This window comes from Ambystoma mexicanum, chromosome 6p (genome assembly GCF_040938575.1).
Source record: "Ambystoma mexicanum isolate Mex_15411 chromosome 6p, UKY_AmexF1_1, whole genome shotgun sequence".
NCBI classification, from domain to species: Eukaryota; Metazoa; Chordata; class Amphibia; order Caudata; family Ambystomatidae; genus Ambystoma; species Ambystoma mexicanum.
Window position 1 is genome coordinate 786,291,571 of NC_090935.1, and position 12,838 is coordinate 786,304,408.

The 12,838-nt window shown below is 44.4% G+C and overlaps 1 protein-coding gene across 13 annotated transcripts in view; it reads left to right on the forward strand.

Annotated features, from left to right (window-relative positions):
- The window catches only part of CAST (calpastatin), a 757,786-nt gene that overhangs the window by 450,348 nt on the left and 294,600 nt on the right, over positions 1 to 12,838 (forward strand). For all 13 annotated transcript variants that reach the window (XM_069627659.1, XM_069627661.1, XM_069627656.1 and 10 more), the window contains one exon: positions 12,344 to 12,442. In XM_069627659.1, the coding sequence (XP_069483760.1) occupies positions 12,344 to 12,442 (99 nt within the window). The remainder of the gene's footprint in view (positions 1 to 12,343; positions 12,443 to 12,838) is intronic.

Sequence of the window (12,838 nt, forward strand, 5' to 3'; positions counted from 1 at the left end):
AGATCGGACTATTACATAAGCTACCTGTAATCTCTTCGATCACTCCACGATGTACAAAATCGGAGACAATGCATTTCAGAGCGCGTTCGCCCTCAACTGAAATTTTATATTGCGGAATGCGCGGTAGTTTAACCCCATGTTTCAAGACTATCTTAACGGGCTCAACGTGCAATATTCCGACATCATTGTCGTCTATTGCCCACAAACATTCCGGAACAATACCAAACTCGGGAGGTAGAGGTCGGGTCAAGTACTGGGAGTTAAAAGGTTGCTGTGGTGAAACTGTCAATCTTATTCCGTCAGGGGTACAATGGATCACTGCATTCAGTTTCTTCAACAAATTCAACCCCAGCAAGTTTTCTCCACAGTTTGAAGTAAGAAGAAAAGGGCACTGGTCTGTAAAAGGGCCCAACGAAACGGATACCGGCGCAGAGACCGGACAAACAGTTGGTATACCAGAGAACCCTATAGAAACGTTTGTTTGCCCTGACAGGGGAATGTTTGGAACCCGAGAATGGTCAATGGAGCACTTCTGCGCTCCAGTGTCGATCAAGAACTGATGTTTCCTATTCCCTACCAATAATTCAACATAGGGGCCCTTCTGAATAACGGGAATAGGTAAAGGTTCCAAACGCTGCTTCGGGCAATCCTAGTAAGGCAGAACTTCATCAAAAGGAAGTTCCTCAGAAAGATAGACGGCGGAAGGGTGATCAAATATATTCTTCGAGTCCATACTCGAAGTCTGATTTTCCTGTGAAAAAGGTTGCTGGGGATCTCGTAGAAGCTGACCCCTATCAGGACCCCTTGCTCCAGGGCGGCCCCGTGGTCGCCTACCCATACCTCCGAATGTGCCTCCTGACCTCTGACTGAGGGCAGGGCACTGTGCTCGCCAGTGACCTTCCTGGCGGCAATAAGCACACTGATTAATATTTATAGAATTTAGAGGAGTATTTCCTCTTGGAATGTACTGACCTCTAGTTTGTGTCGTACCTCCTCTGGGGTGCCTGACAATTTGCTGCAACAATACCTTAGTTTTTAGGTCACCCCTTCTTTTTTCGATTTTCTCTTTTTCGTTATTAACCCGATTCTCATAATACTGAGCCATATGCAAAACCTCTGACTGAGATTTTGCCTGCCAAGCGCTCTCTGAGGACATAATTTGTGACTGGATGTCGGGCAACAATCCACGCACAAATTTGTCCACAAACAACCTCTTCCCCGACTCTGTACCCAAATCCTGTCCACTGAAGTCGGAGAACACCTGTTCAAACCTATTAAAGAATTCAGTGGTACCTTCAGTTTTTCCTTGGACACAGGCCGTAAGCTTGTCCCAAATAATCCTTTTTTCTGGAATTATAGTTTTCAATTTGGCAACTATTCTATCAGGTAAAGTGACTATTACCTGTGGTGGTTTCTCACCAGCTGGTCGTTCCCCATCTATTCTAGTTAGATTTACCCATGTATCCCCTAACCCCGGCACATCATCTACTGTCCGTACCTGCTTCCATACATCAACAGGTAAAAGCACTGGGAACAATAAATCCATGTCACTTAAGGTGAACACGGAAGACTGCAAAACGGATTCTATTTCTTTATAAAACCCTGTCGGGTTCTTCCTAATATCAGGGACTGATTGTCTGATCGTGTTCACTTCCTGTCGAGAGAACGGGACGTGAACAAACTGTGATACGTAGTGTGCTGGGATATCCACCGCGGGAGCACCAGTCGCCGCGTTGGCGGGGATTTCTACTTTTGGGACAAGGGTCGGAGGGACCTCTCTCATAGGCAACTGGGATATAGGGACCTCCGACCGCTTACTGAGTAATAAGGCCAAATCAAGCGCTAAAGCAGCTGTGGAAGTGTCAGGCGAAAAAGCTCTTTTACAAATACCTAATAAGTCTGTGGGGCAACCAACCTTCTTTCTTATACATTCTTCCTGCAAGTGCTGTACCATCACTTGAATTACCTTCCTTTGCATTTCTACCGTATATTGACTATATGTATCGTATACCTCGTCCGGCGGTATTGATGAATCCGAGATCCATCGAACCGCATCTCTAGTACAGATCCGTACTTCCTCGGGTGCTGATCTTCGATACGAAAGGAACCGTTTCTGCAGATATATCCTATCGTCCTCATCATCCTCATTTTGTAATCTTTCAAAATCCTGTCTAAACTCAAACAATCTATCAACATGTCCATATACTTTCTGTTCGGTATCCCTTGAGAGTGCCAAAGCGTTCAGATCTCTCACCCCTTGTGGGAGGTCCGAAGTCTGCAATCTACCCCACATTACACCTAAATGAATCCCCAGTCCTTCAATAAAAACGTTTTTCTCGGGAAAATCGTGCAAATTAGATAATGTTGATAATACCTCATTTTGATCACCTTTTTCCATGCAATGTTTAGCCCAAGCAAATAGTTCCTGTTTCCTGCCCGCAGGAACAGTACTACGAGTCACCATCCCCGACCCTGCACCAGGATCTGATTTAATAAACACAGGACTCCCCGAAATCGAAAGTGTGGGTGAACCTAACATGGGTGCAGGGGAAAGAGGTAAAGTAACAGACGAAATAGACGGAGGAACGACAACTAAGGAACTAGGGGTAGTAGGCTGTGTAAGAGGAGTAGGAATAACGATAGGAGCAATAGCAGGAATGGGAAGAGCGCCCACAACAGGAGCATACGGAGGTGGCGCTGAAGAATCAGGCCTCCGTTCGTTTAATATTTTCTCAATAAACTCCTCGGAAACATGGAAATCTTTAGAAGGATAAATTTTCTGGACTCCGAGCGAAAAAGCTCTGTCCATTTTTTGGGTTTCATCTAATCGTTTTTCCTTGTCATATAACAATGCCTTTTCGGCATTCGTTTTATGACGTCGTGCATGTTTATCCCTACTTTTAAGCTGCTGTAATGCTTCCTTTTTCCAATTTTGTAACACATCAAAGGCTGCTGGCCTAGCCTTCTTCTTAAGCAAAATCGACTCTAAGTATTCAATACGGGGGATCTCAAAACTACCATTGATTGGCCACTGAAATTCGGAGGCATTTCTGGTCTGTCTGTGCCAAATGTCATTAAATACAATACTACCAATGCCATACTTACAGTACATAGTACACGCCGGCGACCCCTCCTGTGGTGCCGGACGGCTAAATTCCAAAGATTGTCGATCGCTGCGGAATAGAGCCCTAAAACAGCTAGACAATTTCCCAGGCATTTCTCAAAGAATTGGTGTTACCTGGTCCAATAATTGTGTCTGCAGATACAATACGCCAAATTCAAATTGTCAGGGTTAAATTAAGAGCCGGGTCACGACTACACCTGACCAAACCTAAGGAGGACCGTACGGTTTTCAAAGGACTTCAACTAACAAATTTTACCTGTGTTCAGTGGTTTCGGCAAATCTGCCCGCCTCGGATTTGGACCCTCGTCAAGATGCCGTGTCAGACCGCACGACTATCGCCCAAGGATCGGGTCGTGCAGCGCTGCCGAGGTATCGCGTCTCGATCGGTCGGGCCCGCAGAATCACACCGTCCGATCCCGATTCGATAGTCTGCGTCAACCTTCAATGATCCGGCATCAATCTTGAGGGTCCCTATTCGGGCGCCAACTGTGGAAACAGAGAAATTGACATGAGGCCGGGAAGCCCAAATGGAAACACACCAACACAGGTTACAAAGAACCATATAAAGCGCTTTATTTCAAAGTTACAAAGTTACCAAGTTATCAAAGTCAATTGACATGCGAATAGCTATTCGGCCCTCTGACTAACACACGAACCTTCAACGTTAGGTTCGCACTGAAAGTGGGAGAGACCGATCATCGGGATGCTTGGGTTTTTATACAATTTGTACCACATTGGCCAGCCCTCTTGCGAGTTAACCATTCTTGGAACCATGGCTAGGGTTCGTAGCCAGGTCAAACACACAATTTACATACATTAGATCAGTTCCGCTGATACAGTTACATATTTACACAAAAGTTGAACAGAGGACAGGGTCTTAGTTCATGACCCTAACACGTAGCCTGCGGACATATTATTTATTCACGTGTGCGGAGGTCACCATGGCCGAAGTCTTACTTGCAATGTCATTCGGCCTCCATTTTGTGATTCGGGGTGACTTCCACACTGCAAGAATACCTAAAATGGCGGCTAGATCCAAAATGGCAGCTTACACGATACATTAAGGTCAAGACCTTGCCGCGGAACCTATGTACATAGTATTCTTTAGACAGCTTGGCGTAGGCCAACATACATTTAAACAATGCGATTGGAGTCACAATATTATATCGATTTCCACACCACCATCTGACTTCTTCGGCCGAATGATGCATAGCTGAGTAGTGGGCGACTAAGGGAGCCGTTAACAAGTTGTCACGTGTCCTTGATCTATGTTCTATGATCCGTATGCCAACCTTTCTACACTTCATACCAACGTAGAGAAGGTCACAAGGATATTTAATGATCTAGATCCAATTTTTGGATTGACAGTTTGTAAACTAAGGTGCCAGATGAAATCATGGTGTGAAAGGGTCATTGTTTGATGGTAAACTGGCAAACCACACACGTGACACAAGGGAAATGTCCCTTTACCGGGCTCCATTCTTGAGTCCAAGCTGCCTGTAAACTGTTCTGCACAAGGTCAATGGTCAGTGTAACCATACGAGAGTGCATCAGCTTGTCCTATATATTGTTACCCCTTTTCAGGTCAAACAAAGGGGGACCATTGGTACAACCAGTGCTGCTGACCAAATTCCAATGTTTACGGATCAATTTCTTGAGTGGTGTGGTATATTTAGAGAAAGTCGTGACTCACACAATGCGGTAAGAGTCTTTCTGTCAGCTTTAGGTGTCAGGAGGGAATCGCTATCAGTGTATTTTGCTTGTTTGGCTGATCTCTTTATCAATTTTTGGGGATAACCTCTGGCTGCCAATTTCTCACCCAATGTTAGTGCATGGAGCTCATAATCATGCGTTGATGAACAATTATGTTGGATACGTAAAACCTTACCATATGGTAAACTGTCCCGTAATGATCTCGGATGCTGGCTGGAGTATAGTAGCAGTGTGTTGCGATCCGTATCTTTTCGATATAGAGAGGTGTAGGTACTTGCCATTTGGTGGTAGACTAAAAGGTCTAAGAATGGCAATGATTGTCTGTCGCAATGTCTAGTGATAGATACATTCGAGTTGCGTTGGTTAAGCCACATCAAGAATTCATCTAATCTTTCTTTGGTGTCCTTCCATATGAAAAACATATCATCAATATACCTTCGCCAACTCAAGATGTAGGCATAGGGTTTATGGTCATTTAATCTAAAACCATTGCATCTAATGCCATTCCCCCCCACCCAAACCGCTGTATTTTACCCTTTAAAATGCACCTGAAGAAATAATAACCCTTTACCCCCTAAAAACATGCATTAGATGGAAATTATTTAGATGGAAACATTTCGATGGAATGGTATTAGATGGAATGGGTTTTGATGAATTGACTAGATACCAGGCATAGTATGAGTTATTATGAAAATTCAAAGAAATTGTCACATAGTGCAATTTGCAATAATTCCATGATGAAATAAGTAGAAATGTGGAGTAGGCGACCATCTAGCCTCTGTTTAACAATGTTGCATGCCTCATTTTGGGGGATATTGGTATACAGTGCTGATATATCAAGCGTAACCAAATAATTGTTAACGGCATCAAATGGCAGACCTTCAAAGGCATTAATGACAGCCAGGGTGTCCTTGAGAAATGCTGGTGAATTCTCAGCCACATCATGACTGGCTAGTTCAATATATTGGCCACAGGGTGCCAGTGCTGACCCACAGAAAGATACGATGGGTCTGCCAGGCGGGGTTCATACAATCGTTGTGGATCTTGGCTAGGGCATATATAGTGGCTATGCGACAATCTCGCAGGAGTCAAAAAACGTGCTTCCTGCCATTATGAAAACCTTCTTCAATGACAGAGGTGCAATGAGCTTGAAGTGTGATCATCAGTTCATCCGTGGGATCAACCGAAATTTGAGTAGTGGTTGGCATTGTCAGGTAGTGCCAGAATAATCATGAGATATTGATTTTTACCCAAAATGACAATACCTCTGCCCTTATCTGCCGGTTTAATGATGATGTCTTAGTTTGATGACAAACATTTGAGTGCAAGGTTCTCCGCTTTAGAGAGACTGTAATGTGTGTAACCTTGGTGGTTGTGCCGGAAAAGAGAGGGCAAGGCCTGTATTATCATATTTTCAAAAGCCACAATCTGTGACGGGATTACACTGTCGCTAGGTATAAAGGATGATTTTGGTCTGAGTCCTGTGAAAGAGGACGGCAGGCTGTCTTTATTGTGCATGAAAAAGGTTCGTAGTCTAACCGATCGAAAGAATCTCCTAAGTTCGAGTTCTGTGTTGGTGACAGAAGTTGTCTAGGTAGGCATGAAACTAATACCCTTTTTAAGGACTGATTCTTCAGCATTGCTGAGCTAGTAGTCAGATTAAATATCGAGACTTCTACCTCGGGTAACCCTGTTGCCTGGTGTTGAAGGTTTGAAGTCTCCCCACCAGTGGACCGCCTCCTCGGTGGGGTAGTCGTCTGCTCTGTGGTTGACCCAGTCCTAAAAAATTTAGGGGATTACCAATGGTCAAAGGTACATTGTTGGAATAACCGGGGTCGTCACCAGAGGAACTTGTGTCCGAGAATGTCACCCAGAGTTTATTCTTCTGAGATTTATTGATAAACCGCGTGTTCCAGCATAGAGGTTGATGGTCTGCTAACAGATACGGGTACACCTTTTCTTTAGAAAAATTGGTTACATCCGTCTGTAATTTAGTCGATTTCTTTTGCGAATATTGACGTTTTTTAACGTCTCCCACTCCTTATTGACGGCATTCAGTTTTTCTAGAGCTTCAGTAACTAGGGAGGTCGCTAGAAAAGATGCCTCTTGGGCATCTAGTTCCTGCTTATATTTCACAGACAACCGCTCTGCTGTATTGATGGTCAGCAGCATGAGATCACAGCTGCACTTCGTGACAATGTGACTGAAACAAGTTTTATACTCCTGTTCTTTGAGAAAAACGCGTGGTGGGGGCATGAGTGTTAGATTTGACCGCCCCGTCTAAACTTCCATCTTGCTAGACGTGTTGGATACGCTTTTACACATGGTCCTAAATTCATGAAAAGGAAATGCATGTTATTTTACAATGTAACATGTATCTGCCAAATGGTGAATGTATTCTCCATAGTTGTGATATTAGTACCCTTTTGTTTTATGAAGGTGAAGGATCTTTGTTAGAGAGACAGAAGCAAGCCTGTATGCATGCAGCAGGATATCGAAACTCTAATTAATAATAATTATGAACCTCCATGAGCAATTCTCTTTTCAGTCATTTGCATAAGGAGGCCACTGGTGCATCTAGTGATGAAGTGGGCCGATGTTGAGTGCCTTACTCAATGTGGGCAGGTATACATAGATAATGAGCCAATTCCTGCTTTCTTCATAAGCATTCACAGTGGTTGAAATGGACTGTTGGTGACCTAAAATTACAGACTAGAAATGAAACAAAGTTTACGTTAAGTAAATGTATGCAAAAATAAATACACCTGAGAATACGACTGGGACGCATATCACTTGAGACGTCTTTCCTCTTTATAAATATTTGGAGAGACACCATGAACCCATGGCATATGATGTTTCATAGGAATGTGGATGATGGTGTTATAACATGGATTTGTTTTGAAAGAGACCTTGTAAAGTTGCTTTTTAATTTTCATGCACAACTAATGTAACTTAGTACCATTCGAGAGGTGTGTGGTGGTCTCCCAGCTAATGAGGAGGCTCGAAACAGGGTCTTTACCACACAGGAAAAGACATCCTCAGAGCGGGAGGCCATGATCTTCCCTCATTGGGAATCAAGTATGTGTACCCCCCGCCATCCACCCCACTTTTCCTCATATGTAAGCCCCCCAACCCCTCCCCACTTACCTTGTGCCTGACGCTGGAACGGTAGTGTTTCCGGAGCATCTCTGCCTCGCCAATGGCTGCCATGGAAAGGGAGAAGGGTCCATTCTCCCTGATTTTCTCAGCAACTGGCCTTACCGGAGAATGCTTGTGGGAAGCAGACGAGGAGGGATGAGGCCGATCTCCACGAGAAGCCACCACGCCCCTCTGATGTTAAAACAGAGGGCTGGGAGCTTCCCCAGGAGCACAGTCCCAAATTCAAGGAGGAAACCCAGACAGGGAAAAAACCTCCTTACACAAAAACGTCCAAACTGGATGATGAGAAATCCGGATGGCACCACAGAATGAAATATCCAAATCCACAATCAGGCAAGATAAGTATCCACTTATGCAGCAAAAGGATATTGCTTGAAAATACAGCACACATGTTGCAAGCAGCTGATTCCACTGATACAGAAGAGTAGGAGAAAAAGAGCTTGCAACGGGACAGAGCAAAAGCAAATGGAATACAAAGGACAAACCGAGGAAGGCTGCGCGAGGCAGACAGACTAGGAGAATATAGCCAGGAGCTGGAAATTGAAAGTACGAACTACGGAGCACATGCCACTTGAAAGGAATTCCGGCAGGGTTGCGACATGCTGCTTACCAGCCTTTGCATCGTTTTTATATAGCTACCAGGCTTCCGTGAGTTCCGATGCTCCGTGCTGCTTTCTGATGACGTGATGGATGTAGGATGCCTGACGAACATGGTGTGCACTCCCAGGAACTTACAGCGCCATCTTGGAATGGCAAGCTGCCTCCCATACTTCCATCTATTCCAAATGGAGAGTGAAGGTGCTACTTTCCACCTGTGCCGAAAAGTGGGTAAAACCCTAACAAATTAATGGCAGCCATTTATTTAGCTTTTTTTTCTCGACTTTAGAGATGGTTTACACGTTGTTTCTCAACTTGAGAAAAATATTATTAGTTCCCTTGTACAAAGTGCCAGGGAACTAATAGCAATTGAACCCGGGCTACTAATAGCAATTGAACCCTCAGAAGGAAGGTCATTACCAGGCCCCAGGGCATCAGTTGCATTGGTGTTTATGGATGCCGGCCAAAAGTATCTGATTGGTGGTATTATTGTTATTATCATAGCACACACCTAGTGCAAAAGCAATGGAGCAAATTTGGTTATGAAAATGTAACCAAGTCATCATGTAAACATTTGTGATAATTGTCACAGCACAATAGATAGCTGGGGGTATGGACAGATACCTGGAATCTAGGTAACACCTGGTTACGGTCTGTCAGTATGTTTATGCTAGGTGGTTCATGGTAGTGATACTCATATATCTGTCTATCCATAAGGGATAACCAAAGACCGATTAACTATTAGCGCTAGATCACTGGGAGACTGCTGATCTAGGTGAAGGTGTGCAAATGTGGGTGTGGTAGTGGGTGAAAGTGCTGCAGGCGCTTGCAAAAAGAGCTATTCGCGGGTTCATAGTAGTAAGTGTATGGTGGTTGGTGTTAAAATGGATTTTGAGACTCTGGCTTGGAGGACAGATTCTAGGCAGCCACTCTAGTTATAGTGAACAGGGTAACTCTGAGAGGTTAGCCAAAACCCAATAAAGTTAAACATGGGGAACAGTCAACGATCTTCTCAGGAGAGTGTGAGTGGAGTCTGGAGTCCACAATGGTTCCACACAGTGAAACACACAATAATTCAATTTAGACAGGAATTTACAAAAAATACTATATTTATTCTAGGCCTTAAACACACACCAAGAAATTAAATCAGCCATTAATAATAAAAGGTATTCAATGACTTAAATCAACAAAGGTGATGCAATTGAGATGGAACCAAGTCACAAGTGATCTTCCCTAACTTCAGTCCAATCCCTGAAAAGGATAGTGCCTCGTGCTCAAAAGTCACAGGAGCCACAACGCCTCTCACCAGAATGTATCAGTAGCCGGTAAGTTACTTGTGGGTGATTGTTCAAAAGAAGAGATGCAACAAAGTTACTAGGTAAGTAAATTGTGTTATCTTTTAGACTGTACTTCCCAGGTTCGATGGTCAAAAGGCAGTGGAATTAAAGGATACAAAGATACTTTTTCTCAATGTTATCCTGTGGAAGACAGGGGACCACAAATGCTTTGTGCTTACTTAACCCTCCCCCGACTCAGATTTTCCCAGGTGACTTGAAGGGTCAACTGGAGGTTGGATTTACGGCCACTGGTTCTGGTGAGAGGTGCCGAAGAGCTGCGTGTGCAAGGATTCTTCCGATCGGGACCAGGAGCAGAATGCAACCCTTGGCGATGGAGAAATGCAAGGTTCACTGATGCAGCCCTCTTCAGGAAACTACACAGGATGGGGAAAGGCGAGTTCCAGTGATGGCCACCGTACACAGATGACAGCAGGCATCCTTCCAGTCGCGGTTGTAGAAGTCATACCAAGAGAGGATCCCTTGAGGTGGGAGTTTCCTCAGGAAGGCGACTTCTTCCATAAGCAGGGGACCACCAAAGTTCTGCCTGAAAATGCACAATGGTGATGGTTCTAGTGTGATGGCCCACTAGAGAGCTGGACAGTCCACAGTCCACCGGCAGGTCCAGGGGCACTTCCGCAGGCTCAGAATGGCTGGATCCTTGAGAACACATTGAGACTGGCTGGTCCCACCAGTCACGGCGTGAAGAACCGCACAGGTCCTTCACAGGTCAGGTAGTCCAACAGGGCTTCATCAGGCCAGACGCAGGAAGGGATGCCAAGCCTCTTTGGGTGTCTTCTTCAGATCTTCAGTCAGTTCTTCTTCTATGAGGGATTCTTGGCTTCAACAATGATCTGAAGAAATAGTAGCGGGGGGAGTCATATCCAAAATCCAGTCCGGAAGCAAGTCCAAGCACACAAGGATATGCGCCATTGAAACAGCCAGTAGTTGTCCAATCAGGGACCACTATTGTTTTCACTCATGCACCATAACCAGATTTCATGGCACCACAGATGTGAAGTCGGAGCAGACAGTCCAATCCACTTCCTGGGCCTCACACACACAATGGCATCACTAGCCAGTGAAAGCTGACGCGTCCCGGGCAAGCTTTTCTTTTTTATTCTGTGTTTGCCCGATTATCCATGTTTCTGGGAAGGTTTACTTTTTTCCCATGTTCTCTCTGTTTAGTTTTCACTTTCTTTCCTTTTGGTGTTGTCTCCTCCTCTTGCTCTCTGGCGTTCTCCTCTCTCTTGCTCTAATTATTCTATTCTCTCTCATTAGTTTCCCCTCTTTAGTTTGCCCCTCTCTGAGGTACTGTTTTATTTTTTAATCCCTGAGCTTTTTCAGTTTTCTCCCCACTTGCAAGTGCTATTCTGCACACTCTCTTTGGGGTTCTCTCCAGTATTCCCCTTGCCGTGATTCTCGTCTTTGTTCCCCTCTAAGGGACTATCTATGAGTCTGCACTTCCCAGCGTTCTATCCTGCTTTCCCCGGATTCCTTTGTAGACACCTTCTTTTCTATTACACTTCCGTCAAACTTGGTCTTTTTTTTCACTATCTTTGTTTAGTGAAACCTTTACCACTCTTCATCTTCACCTCCATTTTCTTCTGTATTCTAAAATCATCCACGCCACACAAACAAACTTCCTCTTGGTTTCATTTCCCCCCTTCCACTTTTCCTCCTTATGATATCAGTTCGATACCCGTCTGGGTGCCTCCTTTTCTGTTGCCACTTTCTTTTCTCCTCATCTCCTTCGCTGTGATCTTGTCTAGTTTCACCTCTTGGTTCTATATCTGCAACCTTCTTTTTTTTCAACCTTTTTTATTTCTCTGCTTCTGTCTTCCTGCTTCTCCTTTTCAAAGGGCAGTTTCTTTTTTCACATTTTCTTTCAGTTGCTGCCTTTATTGCCACACTTTGGTCTTCCCTCTCCCTTCCTCCTCTCCTTTACTGTTTAGGGTTCACTTTCATTCTCTTACCAGAATCTCCAACCCTCCTCCTGCCTGGGTCAGCCCTTTCTCACTTCTTGCTCTCTCCTGTTACCATCTTCCCTCTCCATAGTTACTGTTCTTTACTGACACTACTGCTCGCACCATCCTTGTTTTCAGCCTTTGTAGTTCTCCCTTGACCCCTTCCATTTTATTTCATTCTCCTTTACTGTAATTGTTCACTGCAGTGTATACTGGGGATCCCAAGAAGAGTCACAGCAAAAGGAGACTCCTTGCATGTTTGCAACGTGTTCTAAAACCTCAGTATTTCTGGTTTCATGTAACAAAAAATATCACACATTACTAACAAGAATATTACAAAGCTCAATGTGAAATCCTATTTGCTGTACATAAAAAGGTATGGGCATCTCCTAACCCTGTAGAGAGTACTCAGCCTTAACACACACTCCTGCTGTTTTGTCATTTCTAAGGGTGGACTAGACAGCGCTTTGGATGAACTGATGGGAACACTTGACGCACCTGAGCCAAATGTTCCAGAAACGCCAACATTCACCGGGCCAGAAGTTACGGTAAATGCTCTTGCTTTCATGTTATGAAAAAGAATGGGGCTTTTTATGTGGTTACTGCAGTCGTGATTGGGTCCCCGGTGTCCTTTTATAAATCACAGTAGGTTGCTTCTGAAATAAACATTTTTATGAATGCTTCTAACGTGCAAAACTCAAAGTCAGGGGTCTGCAACCCTTCGCTGTCCAGATGTTTTGGACTCAAATTCCCATCAGCCTTATCCAGCATAGTCAATGGTGAGGGGAAAAGGGGAGTCATATTCCAAAACATCTGGAGATCCACAGGTTGCTGACCCCTGTATAAATTAATACAGTACTGTGTCTCTTGAGCTGAAATTGGCTCCCACAAAGACAATACGCTTGTGATCCTGGAAGGAAGGGAACATTGTGAGTGTATCTGAG